The following is an 18,947-nucleotide window of genomic DNA, read 5'->3' on the forward strand; positions in this document are numbered from 1 at the left end:
GGTACCGATGAAGGATAAGCTTGCATGAACGCCTTCCGACGCCCCTGAAAACCTAGTTTCTGTGTATGATGATAGCATTCAGTCGTCGTGTCTGTTTGTTCGTTTTCCTGTCGTTTTCGTTCGGTTCAGGTGGTGAAAAGAAATGGTTCTTTGATGATTCTGCTGCACATGGTCAGCAAAGGCTCTTTATCAGGCTTGGATACTTCTTGCGAACAAACGATAGAGGCACTGATGGTTCAGTGTGTTAATCAAAATGACATTAAATTCAAGGGTATTATGCTAAATATCCACGTCCACTCTAAATAATTTTCCGTGCATATTGTTCGTATATGCAAGTCCTGTCCAGGCATTAAAATCCAACCTCCTTGTACTGCCCCAAGTCTAAGTCCCAGTCCCAGTCTATTTTTTTCATATGAAAATGTCCAAAGGACAAGTTGGAAAGCCAACTGGGTGTAGTTGGCTTAAGGGTTGCTCACATAGCTGCGAGCACGGCGAAGATCCTCATCCTCAGAGTCATCACGGACTTGAGCGCCGCCATGAGTGTTCACACGACCCTTGGCCTTCTCAATATCGTCGACAGTCTCGTCATCGCCACCGTAAGCGTACTTGCTACGCTCACGGATCTTGGCGCCGTACTTCCAGAACATGAATGGAATGGCACAGCAAGCAAGACTGATGAAAGCAAGGAGTGTTGAGGCCCATTGATCGTTAAGACGGTCATACATCTGCTCAGTGAAGAGAACAACTGCAGCGCCCCAGAAGCTTCGGATGCAAGTCTTTGCAGCGAGAGCAGAGGCAGCCTGATGCTGATAAGAGTCGACAAGGTAGTTGTTGGCAGAGTTGTAAAGGAAGATGAAGCCAAAGCCGACGGGGAAACCACCCATAGCAGGACCAGCCCAAGAAAGATCCTTGTATGAAGTCCAGGCAAAGATGAATAGGCCAATGGGAATGAACCAGCATGAGGCCATCATGGGAATAAGACGAACCTCGGCGGGAGGATGACCATTGTGCTTCTTGACGAGCGAGATGTAATGGTTGTTTACCCACGGAGAGCAAGCAGCTGAGAGGAGAACACCAACAGCGACAGGAATGAACATGAGACCAGTCTTTCCAGCGGAGTAACCCTTGCCCTTCTGGTAGATAATAGGGAAGGCAACGAAGAACATGTACAGAAGACCGTAGAGGACACTCATATACACGGAGATAAGGAAGACGATGAGCTCGCCAAAGAGAAGCTGGAAAGGTCGAATGAGGAAGATTCGGAGACGCTCAGACAGAGGTCGAAGATCCAATTCTTGCTCTGTAACATGGTCGGTTTCACCAGTGGCAGCTCGAAGCTTGCGAGCTCGGCGGGCGAGAAGAGTAGGGGCGTAAGTCTCTGGGACGGTGAAGGTGATGAGAACCCAGACGACGAAGGCGAGGATGAGCTGGATCCAGTAGAGCCATCGCCAACCAGCAGCATCAGAGAGGAAACCACCGACAAGAGGACCAACTGATGTGTTCGTTAGTATTTGGATAAGTGAGGGTATTCAGGGATAACTTACTAGCAGGGCCGATGAAGGGAGCAGCAGAGAATGCAGCCATGGGAACACCACGCTCTTCATTCTTCCACAGATCGGCGAGTGTACCACCGACAAGGGTCATAGGTGCTGAGAAGGCAATACCATCGATGGCTCGGCAGACGAGAAGAGTCTCGATGTTCTTTGCCACGGCACAAGGAATGATGAAGATGACAGCAACAAGAAGAGTAGAGCCACTGAACAACGTTAATAATAATCCACCAAATATCTCAGGCGAGAAGACTTACTAGATGATTCGTCGACCGTAAATCTCAGAAAGGGGTGCAAAAACCATGGGCCCTACACCAAAACCCACTACGAAGAGACTGATACTTACAAGAGCAAGTTCGTTGCTGACGTTCAGATCCTTGACCACTCCCGCGATATCAGCAGTGATAACACTAGAGCAGAACGCAACAACAAAGCACGTCAGCGCCACACACATAGTGCACCACCACTTATAAGCCTTGCTCCAATTCTTAGGATTCTCTTTATCGCCAGGAGTGAAAGTGACAAGCTTATACCGCCTCTCCTGTCCAGGTTCATGATTTGTCGACTTCCTCGCGATCTCCTCAGGCTGGATAGGACCGGGGATAGCACCGCCTGGAACTTCAACGCGATATTCGTCTAGGTTGGCATTGGCGCTGAGGGTTCGGTATGGCAGGTCTATATCTAGATCTGGATCGCGGGTTTCCTTCTGGGAACCATCGTGGGAGTGAGTGTGGGTGTGGGAGAGGGAGCGACGGATGCGGCTCATTGTTGTTTGGTGGGTGTTTAGGGGTGCGAAGGTGGTGTCGTCTTCACGACCTTCTAGAGTTGTTGAAGAGCGATTTGGATTTTGTTGATCCATTTTGGTTGGTTGGTTGGTTGGTTGGTTGGTTGGTTGGCAGTGTATTACAATACTCAGTATACAAGATTAAGAAGATCAAGGAGAGTAGAGTAGATGGATAAAGGAAGAGAATCAAGTCAATGTCTCAAGATGTTCAATAGAAAACAAAACTTTCATAAACTGGGCCATGCCCACCTCTATATACCTCCCCATCCCATCTCATCTCTCGCTCCAAAGATTTCTCATTCAATGGAAAAGGTAACCTTGTCCCCACATGAATTGATATCGCCGCACCCGAATTCCGGCGCTGGGCCGTCAAAGTGGGTCCTCGCCACCCGGTCAAAAGACTCACTCTTTGCGGATGCGGCTGCGAACCGTGCGGCTCCATCCGAGAACTTGAGTGTTTTACATACAAGGATAAGCATATCACAAATTTACCTGTTTTTGATGGAGTCACTCGCTTGGTTGGTTGGGGATACCTCGGTGTTGGGGTGTAGCATTATCGATTCATTATTTGCTTCTTCTGATCAGGGGATGAACACGTTACATGCCTCTGAGATCCTTGCTTGTTTGTGAGCCTCAATATCAGCCGCATCTTTTTCTTTCCCTCTAGTTCTGTCTCTCAGTTCCAATCTGATTTCCGTACTTTAAGTTTGGTTTGTTACGGTTAATGATTGTCTTCCTTTAGTCCTTCGGTCTCAGTCCGTTAAGCACATCAACGGGCGTCCAAGAGTCTCCACATCGGAACCGTCGCTTCCGATGCGGGCCCCGCGATATCTAAGCTTCATCGCCGTCATCGGAACTTAGACTTGTACTGGGCTGAAACAACGAGACTAAAAACTCAAGCTTCACGCCAACGTCATTGCTGCACCAACCCCTGTTCACTCTTCGGTAATAATCCTTGTAACTTCTGCTTAGACTATCATGTTACTTATTGATGCTATCAACTGATAATGCAATCTCTGGTCCTTCCGGAACATCGCCGAATCTCTTACCTCTCCTCTCTATTGAGGACTCGAGAGGGAGCTTGACTACTTGTTAAAGTTCATCTACCACTCCCGAAATACAATCTTAGTAGTAAGTCTCCCATGGTTGTAGGTCGGTGGTATTTGCCCAGGCGTGTCCGGTTCTATCTTTAGGACAATCTCTGCACTTGTCAAAGCTTCAAAAGAAACATCTGGCGCCGCAACCACCTGCTCCTCTTCTGTCATGTTGTAGTCACCCTTAGAATCAACTTGTCTCAGACTCCCATCGGCCTCCACGACTGTACGATGAGGTGTGTCTCGATGACCGACACGCAAGGCCCACGCCCGAGCCCACCCCTGCTCGCAGAACGCCCAAAGAATCACATCAGCTCCCGAATCTAGGACAAGCTCCACCAAATTGCAACAGATAGCAACTGGCAGCCCTCGAACTTCGAGCGGCCTTGTTGTCACTCCTGCGAAACCATCAACCTCAGAGTCGATCTCGTTGCAACTTCCCTTGGGCCGCGAGTCTATCTCAACCAACAAGCTGCCATTCTCATCATGTTGGGTGGTATTTATGTAATGCTGACGGCATAGGCCGTGAGATATGACGGCAAGCACATCTGGTGGTATCATGTAAAGAACAATCATCTGTTTGTCTGCGTCTGAAGTTATCGACGGATCTGGGCTGATGGGTCTGGTTAAGATGTCCTCTCCTGGACTGTCGTATCCACTGCCAGCCGCAAATGTTGCCATGACACAGACCCCGAATCTTGTGTCAGATACAGCTGTGTATAACACGGGCAGCGTTGACGTCGTATTCATAGGAGGACGAAATTGGGCCTTGCAAATTAAGCGATCCAAGAACCCTCCTGTTGCATCAGAACCCAAAGAAAGGGTCCCGGTTCTGGGATCCGTGTACAAAATATGGTCTCCATCGCCCAAGGGAATAGGTCTGTAGTGATGCCTGATGTTGCTGGTGGCTATTCCCTGGGCTGGGCTTTGTTCTCTACTGCGATGCTGCTGTTGTCGGTCATAGCCATCGCGTGCTTCTATGAACTGAGAGACTTGATCGTATGCTCTGACGTCTCCACTCAGAGGGGTCATTGCCGTGACCCTTGTGTCGCTCCCTATAGTCAAGCCTCTGGGCTTGCTACTGGGATAATGAAGACGTTTCCGACTGGACCAAATAGATTACCGAACGTCGCCGGAGTCGAAGTGCATCAGCCGCATATGTCTTGTCAGATCATGCGCTTAGCGAGGTCACGCCCGATGGCACATCAATAAGTTGGTAGCCGCGATCTGAGCAGATTTCAAAAAGCATGTATAGAATTTATGTGTAGGTATGAGCGAATGTTCTCGTGATAAGTGCTTGTCGATATTTGGCCAAACGAATGATGATGACGGAGAAGAAAATGACCGCCTCAGTCATAGTTAATCGAGGAAAGCACTGTTGTTGAGATCATGGGATTGGAAGTGCAAGTGGGAAGGGGCAGATCAGGATACTTCTTGCTTTACATGGTCTCACGACTCAACTGCGCTTCAGTTTCATGATTTCTATGTGTCTTCGGATATTCTAGACATGACTTTGACCGACAACAAGCTAACGTGTATTCTTGCGATAAAAGAAAAGGACAGTTGGGGTACCTGCTCAAACTTCAGACCCCAATCAAGCGCTATAATCATGCATGCCACCTTCAATCAACGTCATTAAACATTATTTCCTCCGTTGTCTCTCCACACGTTTTCGTCTCCTATACCGAGCGTGCTATCGACACCCTGCAGAACAGGGCGTTCAGTCTCCTCTGTTGACTGCGTGTCATCCGTGGGGATGGGTGGAGGTGGCTCATCGTAGATCCACGGCTGGGGAAGTCTGTATATCTGTCAGAATTCATGTCATATATGTCAGGCAAATAATAACTTACGGGGCCACAAGACTGGGGTTGACGAATTGCAGTCCCTTCTCTTTGTACTCGTCTAGGGTACTTCCACGACGTAGGATGGCCTGTGAGGGTCGAGGGTGGTCCTCGTTCTCAAACGCGTCATCCAGCGCAGCTGCATCATCTGGATCCTCATCTGCCCTGACAGCGCGAAGAGCAATGTATTTGGTCAGAGGCTCGAATCGCTGCTTGATATAGTAGCTATACCAGGTGGTCAAGGGGAGTAGTGGGAGAATGCACACCGACTGAATGAATGCCTGATATGTGACGATCCGGCCCACCATGACAATCTCCAAGACCAGCAACCCCACGATGATACGGTAGCTTATTATTCTCCACGCACCTCCGGTGGCATGTTGGGGCTGATCCATTGCATAGAGTACCATGTACTTGAAAGCAAAGTAGCCCAGGCAGAAGTACACAGTTCCAACAACGAGAATAGCATATCCCCAATACAAGACACTGTAGATAAGACAGAGGTTGAAAACAAGCAGAGACGTGGGCAGGAAAAAGCCGTACTGAAAAACCGGGGGTTTCTTGAGCTCAAGGGCATCGCGTGGCGTCTTGGAAAGCCACCGGAGGAACGGATGGAGGAATACACTTCCCGCCTCAAGAATTCGGAAGGGCATAAGGCCAATGCCCTGGAGCAAGATGAAGCAAATATAGAAAATTGATAGCGCCTCCACGTCGTCGGCCATGTATGTCGCCATTTTGCTTGTGTCCTTCGCAATTTCTTGAATCCGGCTCCAGAAATTGATTCCTGTCAATGACACCGCAAAAACAAAGAATGTGTTGAAGAAGGTGAAGAAGTAGTTCTTGGAGATGACAGAGAGTTCGACATCACCCTGTGAAATCATTCCTTGGTGGTTAGAGAGGAAATCGTATAGATACGGAACGGCAACGTTAAGAAGCGATACAACTAAAGCAGGCAAACCGTTTTGGACAAACGAGAAGATAACGCCGTGCTGTCGCAGCCATTCTGCAAATGCTGGGAAGTGAGTGCGGATCGTGCAGTAGCTCAAAAGTGTCGAGATGCCAATCGTGGGGAATATGAATGCGAGTGTGAGAGCCGTAATGAACAATGTCACAGCCCAAGATTTGAGACGGCGAATACCGCGGGGAGCGTATGTATTCCTCCAGACGAGATCTGAAGGAGCTGGTGTCAACTTGGTCAGGAGCCGGCCTGGCCTGGGGTCAATTCGGGCCTGGATAGCCATTTGGCATGAAGCCACAGAGTCCATAGTAACAATGGCCATGTCTGTGGGCGCGTATGACTTCTTGCGCGCCTCTGTGACTTGTGCATCCAGCCTTCGAAGTCGTTCCTCGTAGTAATCAATAGCGTCAACGTTGCGAGACCGCAGACCTAGGGTTCCATAGCGTATGTTAACTTTGGGTCGGCCCTCATCGTCAGAACTCCATGGCTCCTGTTGAGCGTCCAAGAGGCGTCCGTTCTCTCCAGCTTGGTCGTCATCTTCTTGGTCTCCTTGGTCTCGAGGCACTCCATTACCATCTCTCCTTTGGGGCCTACTGATTTTTTGTTTGTGGCGCTGGTGCTTGAGAAAGGTAGCCCATGCAGCTTCCAGGCGTCGCAAAGTCGCATCCCTCAAATCAACAAGGTCGTCAAGCTTCTTCCAGTCTCGACAAAGCAAAACCTTCTCAACTTTTCCAATGCCCAATTTTTCAATAAGTTCCTTGATATTATCTTCTGATCTCAGATCCTCAGGAATACCTGTAAGTCGGAACGTCCTATCTGTTACGGTGGACTGTGATCCAAGATAGTCTTGGCGGAATTTGATGACGCGAAATGTCTCGAGGTTGAGATAGTAAATCGTCAAGCCAACAAAGAAGTATGTGAAAACGACATAAGCCCAAAGCCAGGACCTCTCGAAGCTTTTGTCCGTTTTATCCTTGTGCTTCAGTATGTCGAGGAAGCTGGCATCTGAGAACACCTGTTGATCTGTTCCAAACAATGAAACCGGGTTAACTGATGTATCGTCACCATCATGGCCCTTGTCGTCTTTGACATCCGAAAACGCGCGATTGATTGGCAACAGGATGACCGTCGCAAAGATTGCCATGATGCTAAAGAGTCGGATGGCCATTTTGAAGAAGCTAAGAAACTATGACCCGTTAATGATATATACACGCCTCTCGGGGTTTGTGTCGTACCACAAAAGCATCGAGTCCGGCGGAGGCCAGGACCTGTTCTTCGGTGATTTTAAAAAGTGTCGGGATCCAGCCAAACATGGAATTTGGAAGGGCAGGCAGACCAAGTTGGTGATCGAGGCGCCGTTTTCGCGCAGCGTAAAGGGCGGGCCATCGTGGGCGTAGGATCTTTAATGAGTCAGCTCTGGACCTTATAGCGTTGTAAGATTAATAGGGGGCCGTGAAGCATCTTCCAGCCATGCCAAGGACAGACATACACAGAAGACCAAGAAGGCAGAAACGCCAATCACCAAGGACAGTACGAGCTGAACCTCGAGACTCTTGCCGGTGTCAGGGGCGATGACCTTCCGACTCTCCTTCCAGCATGAATCGGGTTCGTTCTTCATCGCGAGGGACGATGATTAATACTCACAGCGATAAATGCTGAGAGTTGTTGTGTGAGACGCAAATGCAAGGCTGAAACTATTCAGGTTCAAGTTGTGGCGCCTGACGAGTTGGAACCGATGACGTACGGAGACGGTGAAGGGAGACCCACAGGAGCTTTGGTTGGCGAGTCATGTGTCGACACAAACACCTACCCTGTACCATGAAGAAGTCGTATAAGTCATTTACCTGACTTCCATGAACCACATTTCAGATGTTCAAGATAAGGTAGTGTTGATTTACCACAGTGCAATATCTACTTTAAGTGCAGATCTCTCTGCTCTAGCTCCGATATTTCCTTCGTGATCATCAAGTAAGGACCTTGGTATACCTAAGTCACAAAGAGCCGAGTCTGTTATATCGTAATTGAGGCTATGCATGAACTCCGTCTATTTCCTCCAAATCTGCATTTGCGGTCCATTCTTGAAAGAAAGAACGTTCCCATCCTTTCAGAATGGATAGTCCAACACCTGATTTCTGAGATATATTGAGTAAGGCATCGCGATGGGGTTGAGCTGTAGGACCCCAGAAGAAAACCCATGCGCGCTGTCGGAGTAGGGTAAGATTCTCTTGTGTATAATTGCGAGGCGTGCCATGACGAAGTACGATGTCCATCCACAATTCTGGAACCAACCCCCTTTTCCTGTCAAAATTTCCCGAAATGGTTTCTTTATGGGCGCGATCATAGCCACAACCGAACCTGGCATCTCTGAGAAGAGACAATGCAGGTTCAATCGAAGGCTTCTTGACCTTGCTGCTTTTGTCTCTCATCCAAGAGGCTCATGATTGGCTGATGACCATAGTTCGGTAGTTTTGCTGCGGCCGTGGCGCACACGGACTTATCGTTTGTGAGTGCTTCTACCCATCGGGTCGTCTCGCAGACGATGTTGCTGGAGCGTCCAAGTCCTGGAGGTGGCGGATCCGGCACCTCAGCTCCAGACCACTCAGAAAAGAAGGCTGTATATAGAGTTTGTATATAGGTATGAACACACCTGATGGCTTCGTCCTCCCATGGTAGAAACTTATGGCCTCCTCGTCGACTCAGTTCGGCTGGAGGCCTATAGCTACGATCAATAACCGCGACGTAAAGACGAACCTTGCTCATCAACTCGTGTCTTAGGAAAGCCCAGAAAAGAAGTTTCCGTCCAGGTTTGTCGAGAATATCCAGGTCAACCCCCCCCTCGAGCCCTTGGCGCTCGTTGTAAGTCAAGCCTGAGTCCACCACAGCAAGACCTCGATATGCTCGTGGGAGGAAATCAGAGGTCGCCTTGTCCAAGTAGTCTTTGATGAGAGACAGTAAAAGTTGGTAAATTTTGTATATACCGTCAACAGTAGACTGATCTTCTAGGGCCAAGAGAGTATCCGCCAATTCCTGTGTCGCCCATCTGTCCATCATTATGTAAATGTCCTTCTTGAGACAAGCTTGATCGTGCTTACTCAAGATGATGAGATTTTGGAGTTTCAGAATGGCCATGGCATCTTGAAGCATCTCCTTATCGAAATCAGCTTTAATCTGATCTTGCATGGCTTTGCTGTCGGCAGTAGTGGATTCTGTTTGTAGCAGAACCTTCTCAGTTGCGTTGTGTTTGATGTGGGTTTCAATGCCCGCTGAACGAATAGAGGAGAGAAGTCTAGGATTAATAGTTGAGCCAACGGGCGCGAAAGGGCCAAAGAGTTCGACAGGAGGAGTGGGATTCGTGCTCGAAGACTCTGGGTCATCGAGATTTGAGTCCTCATCAACATAACATTTGGGGCGGCTATCTTCCGAGTCGATATCCGTCTCAGTATGGTGGACGATCCTTGCACCGAAAATGTCCTCCTGTGTAATCGACGAATCGTCATAACTGCAGAAAGCGTCATCAAAGAAGGATTGTGGGTTCGCGTGGCGAAGGCTAGATTGATATTCTTCATGGACATTAGCATCCGGGTTGACGTAGCCATCGAGACCGGCATAGAATTCCTGAGCGCCAAGACACTTCCCATTAGTAGGAGTGAATATAGGGTTAGGGGGAGCCATTTCATCCGTTCTGTATATAGACCGTTGAAGCAAAGGATCTTTGATTGATTGGTATAATCGATTGTTGTTTCTTTGTGCCAGCTATTGACTGAAATTCATGAAGCAAGGATATATATATACGAGAGAATCCGGAGAGAAAAGGTAAAGTCCATTATATATTAGTCTAGATACTTACTTTGGGTTTATAACCTAGGATATTCATATGTTCAAAGTGAAAGTTTCTGGCAACAGATATGAGCTCAAAGTGTAAGAGAATAAATAATTTTAGTACCCATTTGATTCTATCGGTACCTGAAGCTTATGGTTATTAGCCACTTTGAAAATCAAAATGTTTTCTGGCTCATTTAAAGCGTTGCGCTGATTTATTATGGAAAGTTTAAGCCCATATTGTAGAGAAAACAACCAAAGAAACTTCTGAAATCGAGTGCCACTTTGCTGGAGGCTTTCCCCATAAGGTAGGATCCTTAAGGTTATTGAAATATGAGGACATGTTATCATTCATACCATTTGGCAAGGTTCCTCGAACAGTAGATTCAAAGTTACTGGGCCTGTCTTTGTCATGCAAATACTGTCTCAGAGCCTAGAGACTCCAGCGACCTGTAGTGATGACTGAATCGAAGGTTTGTTATGCATACCAGTCTTTGTGCTTTACGTATAGGCCTTTCAGTTTATATTCTTGAACACTAATGACCTGTTGGGTAGAAGAAAATCACGATAGATACTTACTACTATGTACCTAAATCTGTTATAGACAAGTCCACGAGTAAAAGCTGGCAATATAACTTGTTCCGGCATCGTGTGTGTGGGGTTGTTCTCAAAGTTAGACATAACCTCCGTTGCAAAAGCTTAAATTATGCCTTTAGGAAAGAACACTATAGTCTTTCATATTTTACTACTAGAACGACGAGTATCAGTCTGGATATTTCTCTTACGAACTAGTATTGGTGGCTTTCTGATCGGTCAAGATATTCATCTCCGAGGAAGAGTCGCCTCGATCCGACTTATTTCGCTGTTGCCAAAATGGATATAAGATTACCTAGGTATGTTCAAGGCCCCCCACGCCTGCTCGGACGATCTTTAAGGCAAGGCCTTGAGACAAGAAAGAGCATTGGCTGAACGAGGGTCGTATAAGGCCAGGGGGCTCCACTGGAAAGGAATCCTTCTTCTTCAAATCCTCCACTTTCCACTGTACAAAGACTCCAATATATCGGTAAACTCCGTTTCTATTCTTCTTGGCCGCATAAGATATCGTGTGCTAGTGAGTAAGGCCAGTCAAACGATGTGGAACTGCCCAGGATCTTCAGTTTAGCTCTCCACTGGCTTGAGGTGATGGCTTCATGCTGTCCACCGGAAACAACGCGCTTTTGCCTACTAAGTTAGTTCGCGATGAGGTAAGAGGCGTTCCTTGAACAGCAACCGACTTCGCCTTTCACTATCACGATCTTCTGACAAATACAAGAGAAAAACCAACCCGTTGGCCTGCAGTAAAGCAGAACACACGTTGTGACGAGAAACACGGACAAGGGCTGCTCAAGCGACAAGAACTGCAATGAACCAACATGAGAAACCTTATTTCATAAGATCTTATCTTATCTAGATAATCAGTCGCTGGTGGCTGAAAGAGCCGCCAGGGCTGAAGCGCCTCAACTTAAACCCACCACGGCCTCAAATGGGTACGCAAAACTCTGCTAGTTTATCCGTTATTTGATCAAAGAACTCGTTCTCGGGCCCGGAACCAAACGCATAGCTAACAGGCTCCTTCGACTGGTCTCACGACAATTGCCAAGCGAACTGGTCAAGAATTGATCGTACCAGGATTGAACCCTTCATACTTGCAGGTAAACTACATTCGAGAACAACAGACTTGATCAATTACGGGTCATCAGGTTTCTGATTCGTGCTTGGGAGAGATCCATATCGATTCTAGCAACTCTTGTCGAGGACCGGACTATGAGAGTTCACCCGACGGCAACGGCCATGAACTCATTATGCTGGGATCCTTTGTACCGGCTTGGATTAGGCGATGGGCCTCTCCACTAAATCCTCCTTTATCGGCTTATCTGATGATCAGATAAAAGCAACTTCGGCGAGCATCCCTGAATCGCAAAGAGCCTCTGCAGCGGCCAGAGCTCGGTATTAGACCAGTTGCGGAAGTGATCATCTAGCAACATGAATCCTTCAAGCTTCTCCCAATGAGAACAAAGCATTCTTCCCTGACACTAAAGTTCTCTCCGATGCTCAGGGTGCTCATCCGTCTTACTGCAGAAACTCCACTCAGAATCATCCCCTGCAATACAGGAACCATGAATCCATGAATCTATGACCCTTCTCTGCACACTTTTTCTCTGTAAAAGAGCTTGGCATTAGTCCGACTTCCGGAACAAGGCACGGGCATCTCTGCAGGACAGGTCCGGCACAAGACTAATCCCTACAGACCCAGAAGATGGACAGTCCATCCCATTGTCTTGCCACTCACGGAGGAAGAGACGAGACAGGATGTTGCGAATATTTCTGGGGAATGTAACGCTGTCTATAAATCGCGGCCTTAATCACGTTTTTGTGTTGCATTTATGTTCCTTCATGCCACTACCTTAAATACAAAGTGCTTCAGCTAAGTGTAACCCACTCGTGGTACTTTTGAACCTTCTTTGCAACTCTATTCCCAGCTCTCTGGCCATCATTGCAGCTCAAAGGTTCCATCAAGAAAACATGGCTGCTTCCACCAGTCCAGCTCAAGTCCAGGGCGACTTTGAGAAGCAGATACAGCCTGAGAACCATGCCATCAATGATTTCCCCGACAAGGAAAAGGAACATGATTCAGATGATGGCTCCGAGATCAAGCAGGACGGTGTCAAGCGTGTCGAGGCCATCACCAAAGTCTGGTCCCCTGGTATGATGTGGGCTGTTTTTATATTGTATGCTCCCTGACGCTCCTGTTTACGAGCCACTGAGAACCAGCTAACATTAATGCAGCCTCTACTTGGTCAACTTCGTCGATACTCTCCTTCAGGCTGTTCACTCCAGTTTGGTGCCATATGTCACTTCTTCGTTCAGCCAGCACGGCCTGCTTGCCATAACCAGTGTCTTCGGATCCATCATCGCGGGTGTCAGCAAGCTCGCCATCGCCAAGATCATTGATATTCGCGGCCGAAACGAAGGGTTCCTGCTGATGATTCTGATAATCATTATCGGGATGATTATGAAAGCCTGCTGCAAGAATGTTGAGACTTATGCTGCTGGTCATACCTTCTACTGGGTTGGCCACGTTGGTCTAAGCTACATTATCGATGTCGTTCTTTCAGACATGACTTCTCTTCGCAACCGCATGATCATGTTCGGCCTTTATATGAGCCCCCGACTTGCTTCTACTTTCGGTGGCCCTAAGATTGCTGAGTTGTTCTTCAAGCACTCGACCTATCGCTGGGCTTTCGGATCTTTTTGTATCATTCTTGTCTTCTTCTCTATCCCCGTGTCTGCCATTTTTATGTATCACGAAATCAAGGCCAAGAAGCTTGGATACTTGCCAGAGAAGAGTCAGCGCAGTCTCTGGGACTCAACGAAGCACTACTTTGTCGAATTTGACATTGTTGGCATGATCCTCACCATTGCTGGTTTCTCTCTTATCCTGACCCCTCTCAACATTGCCACTCGTGCTCCCAACGGTTGGAAGACTGACTATATCATCGCAATGCTTGTTGTCGGCGTTGTTTGCCTTGCTGGATTTGCTGCCTGGGAGAAGTGGTATGCTAAGGTGCCCTATGTACCTTTCAAGTTCCTCAAGGACCGAACCATCCTAGGTGCTTGCCTTCTAAGCGCTTTTCTCAACATGTCCATCTTTGCCTGGGACACTTATTACAACTCGTACCTACAGGTCGTCCATGGTCTCAGCATCGCCACCGCTGGATACACTCTGAACGCATTTTCTGTGACGTCTACTATCCTGGCGCCCTTCATCGGACTGTGAGTTGCGCCATCGTGTCAACAAATCTGGTCATTCTGCTAACATGGCATACAGTTTCCTCCGTTGGTATGGAAGATACTACTGGCCTGCAGTTTTCGGCATCCCCTGGTGTGTCCTTGGTACTGCACTTCTCATACACTTCCGACAGCCTGGAAACGACATCGGTTACCTCGTCATGTGCCAGGTCTTCCATGGTGTGTGCGGTGGTATTTGGGCCATGACCGGGCCTCTCGCCATCATGACTCAGGTTACCCACCAAGAGATTGCCGTTGTGCTCGCACTCTACTCTATGTTCGGCTCCATCGGCCAGGCCATCGGTTTCGGCATCTCTGGTGCCCTGTGGACCAACGATCTACCCAGAGAGATGTACAAGGCTCTCCCCCAGGATGCCAAGAACCAAACCGCTGCCCTCTACGGCGACATGAAGCTGCAGATGGCCGACCCAATAGGCACTCCTATCCGAGATGCCGTCGTTCACGCCTACGGAGTTGTACAGCGCGAGATGGTTATTGCCGGATGCGCTTTCTTGCCTCTGATCTGTATCTGTGTTATTGTCTGGCGTAACAAGCCGATTGACAGACAGCAGACTAAGGGTAATGTCTTTTAGATTGTGCTAGGAGCAACAAATGAGTTGAACTTGGAGGCTCTGCAGTCTCAGTCGGTGTATCTACAAATCAGGACCTAAAGTGATTTATTGAAGAGGCTATCTCTCGTTTACAAAATCTAGACTTGGCGATTTATCCCTTATCGTGATTCACCTGCCTATGAAGTTGTTTGTGAGGCTAGCTAATGGCCTTTTGCCCAGGAAACATGAGATTTCATAATAAGGAAGCCCACAAACGAAATTTGATCAACTGTTGAATGACTCCAGAGAGTACTGGAATCCCCGAATCCCTCCATTTGAATGTTGATCGGGCTCTCGGCGCTATTTTCTCATCAGCCTGATATTGAAGCAAGTTGATGTTGTGCATCTGTGGCAAAGCGATCTACGAGCGTATGATACCGGCATGTCTCAAATTTCTGCCTACGCATTGATTAGACGGGTATCGACATTGATTCATGCCGATACGCATATTATCAGGATACCCGCATCAACACCTCACCTCGTGAGTTTGCCGTCGCATCTGCCGTCCTTGTTTGCTACGCTCATAGGCTCACATGCCTTTTGTGTAACATCCAAATCAATAGCGCGACTGAAACAACTCTAGGATCATGCGTGGCTCTGGTCTCTTTTTGCTAATCTACAAACATTCTGGGAAACTACCCATGCTCTATAGCTGATCCAGTCTGCAATTACCCGCGCTCACAAGATCAATGACTGCTTCACCTTGTGGGACGCATTGCGTAAGATGCGAGAGATGCAGCAGGCTGACAGTGTTGGTAGTTTCGATCGATTGGAGACCAGAGTCGACACGGCTTCACGCATTAAGACAACGGGTAGCCGCATGAGAATCACCGAGCAGGACTTCGAGTCCTGATAATATGGATAAGCCGGCTTATATCTCATTCGTTACTATCCCTAGCTCTATGTATTGTCCGTAATGGATGGCCGGCATTACTATCTGCGTTTACTGCTTCGAGGACAGAAGGGCCCGAACAATGGTTGCATCTCAAAGTTTGCTGATATGCGGTATGATAGTCTCATGAACGCGTAAGAAGGCAGATTCAGAGCTATCACTGGCCATATTACCTTCATAGCAAAGAGGCATGGTGTTCTCGTCTCATGATGCATAGCACTACAACCCCTTCTCACTGATTCACTGATCAATCAGACAAGAGTGAGTGCGCGTTATCCCGACCCGATCATACTATCCAGAATAGGATACACATGCAGTAGCGTGCGTGAGCATCGGATTGTCCCCTGAGTGCTTGATTTCTAGATGAATCACCGACGATATAGCTTCAACCCTGATCCCAGAGCATCCCAGTGTAACCAGCGACTGTACTTTGCGGTCTGGCAATGAGCCAACAAACAGAGTATGAAGCAGTCTGCTTTACCACTAGAGTCACAAGAGGTCATGCCTGAGTTTCGTTGGGAGAGTTTGCATCATCTGGAATACAAACGGTTGAGAGAGCCTCTCGTTCTCTCGGACTATAAATGCCAGGCTTTCTCCTCGTGGATATGATCACCAAGAACTTGTTCAAGACTTTCGTCTACACAGAGAACACTTTCATATTGAAGTTTTGAGATAACGAACGCTTTATCATCTAGAAACACTCTCCACATACTCAGGCATCAGTCTTCATAGAGTCTGCCTATCATCATGCCCGATCAGTCAAAGAAGGCCAATCAGCCAAAGAAGGTGACTGGCAGTAAAGGAGAAGCCACTCGACCGGTGAATGGTGAGGCTTCTGGATCTGGTGGAAATTCGTCTACGCAGAATCAATCGGCAAGCACCTATACGCCAACCACATCCGGTGGAGGAGGAAATGCTCAAGAAACACCAAGGACACCAGAACGCGTAGAAGATTGGAGGCATGGAACGGGTGATAGTTGGAACACCTTCAATCGCCGTGAAGGAAACAATAACAATGTTGGCGGGTCTTCGTCAGGGACAGTATACCCCCCTGAGCTAGATCTCTCTTCCGATGAAGAAGACGAGAACCAGCCTGACAAAAAAGATGAATCCAAAAGGGACGGCAAAGGCAAAGGCAAAGACGTCTAGAAACGATCTACACAACGATCACAGGCCAGGTGAAAAGGCCCGATGAAGCCAAGTTGGAGAACACGATCAACTGAAATCTGGGGCTTTTGGTGGTGACGATTAGCGTCTCATGGTGCCATATTTTACTCTGGGTCAAATGTCAGAGGAAGATGGAGATGTTTGAGATACGGATTGAATGTTGAGGATAACAGATTGTGGACCAAGATATTAATCCGAGACAATTGTTTCACATTATTCATCCACTTTGATATGTTACAGGTTGCAGACCCTCATTTGACAGGGAGGAACTGTCACGTAAAATTCCAGACTCTGACACGCTAGATGAATGTGTTGAGCAGTTTGTTATGTTTCTAGATGCTCTGATGGAAGCAATAATAAGCTAGTGACCACATGACTTGAGTGAAATTATAGGTAAATGCACGTCATGGGATGGTTCATTATAAGTCGGCAATGGTTAAGAATAGAGATTTTAGGTTTAGATATGACATTAAATTTTATTTTGTAGCAATAAATATGATAGAATAATCAAGTCTAGCGGTCAACTAAAACACAATTTTCTCAACGTGAATGGCATGCCCAGAAATGAGGTTCCAAGATACCTCAGTCTAGGCAATATCTTGGCAATGGCTTGGTGTGGTGTGCATGATGAAGTCAATGTGAGGGGTAAAATACGGTGCAGCTAATGGAAGGCTTGAAGAATAGGGCGGAAGCTAATTCTGACAGCGACATCATGGCTTGACTGTCAAGCATTGACTGCAAATGAGTGCTAGAGTGCTAGAGTGCTAGAGGCAGAGCTGACAGTTGATCTGTGTGTTATAGACACTTAGTAAAGTCGTCGTCATGGCTGTCGATATCACACGCATTAACCCGCCAAGAATGGATGGATACCTTACTCAAGGCCTAACTATCTCACCAAATCGAGGCTGCTGAGGACGGAGAGAACTTCTCGTATTTGAGCGCATTTATTTAAAGTTGTATTACTGTATTCGTATCGAGGTACCACATCATGGAGATGGTGTTCAGACAGTCAAGTAAATCACATACCAAAGCCTCAAAGTTGCAGTTGAAAAAAGTAAGATGCAGGTGAATCTTGTTCTTGGCAGGGGATAACACTCTAGAACACAATTGACCTGCCGTTTTCTGATAAATCTCTATCGTGAGGTTTCTCTGTTGGGCAACATGAGAACAAGAGGCGCACGCATCGGAAATTGCAATGACGGAGAAACCCAAAATCCAACCAATCACCTGAAGGTTCGCAGTGGAGAAGCACTATTTCAGGCACGCAACTCCGCTGAATGGCCTGGGCTGGGCACGATTTCGGCTCTTTCTTACCGTAGTCTCCCACTGAAAGAAAGTCAATTAGACTGGGGACCTCAGGTCGGTATAGCTGACAAAAGGATCTAGGTAATCTAGGCCAAGTTTAGACGTCTCTTTGATGAGTTTATTTTGACACCCGGGGATAAGTTCAGCTGTCGAGGCCTCTGCCGCTATGGACAGTAGTTCATAATACAACCAGAAATAGTTAGATTGTGTCTGTCTACCTACCTACTAATACACGAGATGACGAGAGGCCTGCAAGACGGTAACGGTAATGTCGTTGTACGAGGTGGCACAGTTATACAGTTCAACATTACGGATAATACGGACCATGATAATGGATGGGTGATACAGACTGTGGGCTCTCATCAATGTTGTGCTGAAACTGAGACGCTCTCAGACGTTTCCTGTTCTACTGTCAGGGACAAGAGGGACAAGACAGGGACAAGACAGGGCAAAGGAAACAAAACGAGACGAAAAAAACACCAGAAACAAAAGGGGACAGACTTTGTACATACATAGTATGTATGCAATGCAGATACGTAGCGTTTCTGGTGAGAATGATCTTCTCCGCATGATGCAGAAACTCTCTTGTTGCCTTTGGACAAGCCCAATGCGCCAAGCCCAGGCCACTGGATTCGACCGCGTGATACAACCATACCTGATCCAAGATACATGGGGTTCATGTACCGACACCATATGTATATGGCTTCCGGGCTTCCCGTAGATACCTGGGACCCAAGTCCCTTGGCACCATCTTTTTTTGTTCTCTTCTCGTACCGATGGGTTGGGGTTGGGGTTGGGGTTGGGGCTGGGCGGCTGCTACCATCCAGTGAAAGTGCCCAGAGTTGACTTACGCGGCAAGTTTATGTATGTATGTTTGTATTCCAAGAATTTTCCCTCCCTCCCTCCAGATTTCTCCAGATTTGTGAGGTGAATGAGTGAATAAATGCTTTGGTGACATTCATTTTACTGTGCATTCCCCTCCAAATGCTGCTATCATCGGGTCATCTCCTCACAATTCCAATACATTTCCGAGTTCGGCAAGACCGTCGCATCTAACTAAAGAGACGAGACAACCTAGACATCCCTTCCCTTCCCTTG

The 18,947-nt window shown here is 47.5% G+C and overlaps 6 protein-coding genes; 2 read left to right on the plus strand and 4 right to left on the minus strand.

Moving 5' to 3' along the window:
- Positions 1-461: 461 nt before the first annotated feature.
- Positions 462-2,409, minus strand: FFUJ_04807 (probable multidrug resistance protein; the record flags this gene model as incomplete). XM_023571861.1 has 3 exons in its annotated part: positions 462-1,492; positions 1,545-1,756; positions 1,808-2,409. The coding sequence occupies 3 exons, from the start codon at positions 2,407-2,409 to the stop codon at positions 462-464; spliced, it is 1,845 nt and encodes a 614-aa protein (XP_023426097.1).
- Positions 2,410-3,437: 1,028 nt separating this feature from the next.
- On the minus strand, positions 3,438-4,460 carry FFUJ_04806 (uncharacterized protein; the record flags this gene model as incomplete). The annotated part of the gene is made up of 1 exon (XM_023571864.1): positions 3,438-4,460. The coding sequence occupies one exon, from the start codon at positions 4,458-4,460 to the stop codon at positions 3,438-3,440; it is 1,023 nt and encodes a 340-aa protein (XP_023426098.1).
- A 603-nt stretch (positions 4,461-5,063) lies between these two features.
- FFUJ_04805 (hyp1-like protein) lies at positions 5,064-7,845 on the minus strand (the record flags this gene model as incomplete). XM_023571865.1 has 4 exons in its annotated part: positions 5,064-5,226; positions 5,279-7,413; positions 7,463-7,627; positions 7,717-7,845. The coding sequence occupies 4 exons, from the start codon at positions 7,843-7,845 to the stop codon at positions 5,064-5,066; spliced, it is 2,592 nt and encodes an 863-aa protein (XP_023426099.1).
- Positions 7,846-8,612: 767 nt separating this feature from the next.
- FFUJ_04804 (uncharacterized protein) lies at positions 8,613-9,899 on the minus strand (the record flags this gene model as incomplete). The annotated part of the gene is made up of 1 exon (XM_023571866.1): positions 8,613-9,899. The coding sequence occupies one exon, from the start codon at positions 9,897-9,899 to the stop codon at positions 8,613-8,615; it is 1,287 nt and encodes a 428-aa protein (XP_023426100.1).
- Positions 9,900-12,608: 2,709 nt separating this feature from the next.
- FFUJ_04803 (related to major facilitator MirA) lies at positions 12,609-14,467 on the plus strand (the record flags this gene model as incomplete). XM_023571867.1 has 3 exons in its annotated part: positions 12,609-12,814; positions 12,873-13,859; positions 13,915-14,467. The coding sequence occupies 3 exons, from the start codon at positions 12,609-12,611 to the stop codon at positions 14,465-14,467; spliced, it is 1,746 nt and encodes a 581-aa protein (XP_023426101.1).
- Positions 14,468-16,124: 1,657 nt separating this feature from the next.
- Positions 16,125-16,526, plus strand: FFUJ_04802 (uncharacterized protein; the record flags this gene model as incomplete). The annotated part of the gene is made up of 1 exon (XM_023571868.1): positions 16,125-16,526. The coding sequence occupies one exon, from the start codon at positions 16,125-16,127 to the stop codon at positions 16,524-16,526; it is 402 nt and encodes a 133-aa protein (XP_023426102.1).
- Between the last annotated feature and the right edge of the window lie 2,421 nt (positions 16,527-18,947).

The sequence above is a fragment of the Fusarium fujikuroi genome, chromosome FFUJ_chr02 (genome assembly GCF_900079805.1).
Source record: "Fusarium fujikuroi IMI 58289 draft genome, chromosome FFUJ_chr02".
In the NCBI taxonomy this organism is placed as follows: domain Eukaryota; kingdom Fungi; phylum Ascomycota; class Sordariomycetes; order Hypocreales; family Nectriaceae; genus Fusarium; species Fusarium fujikuroi.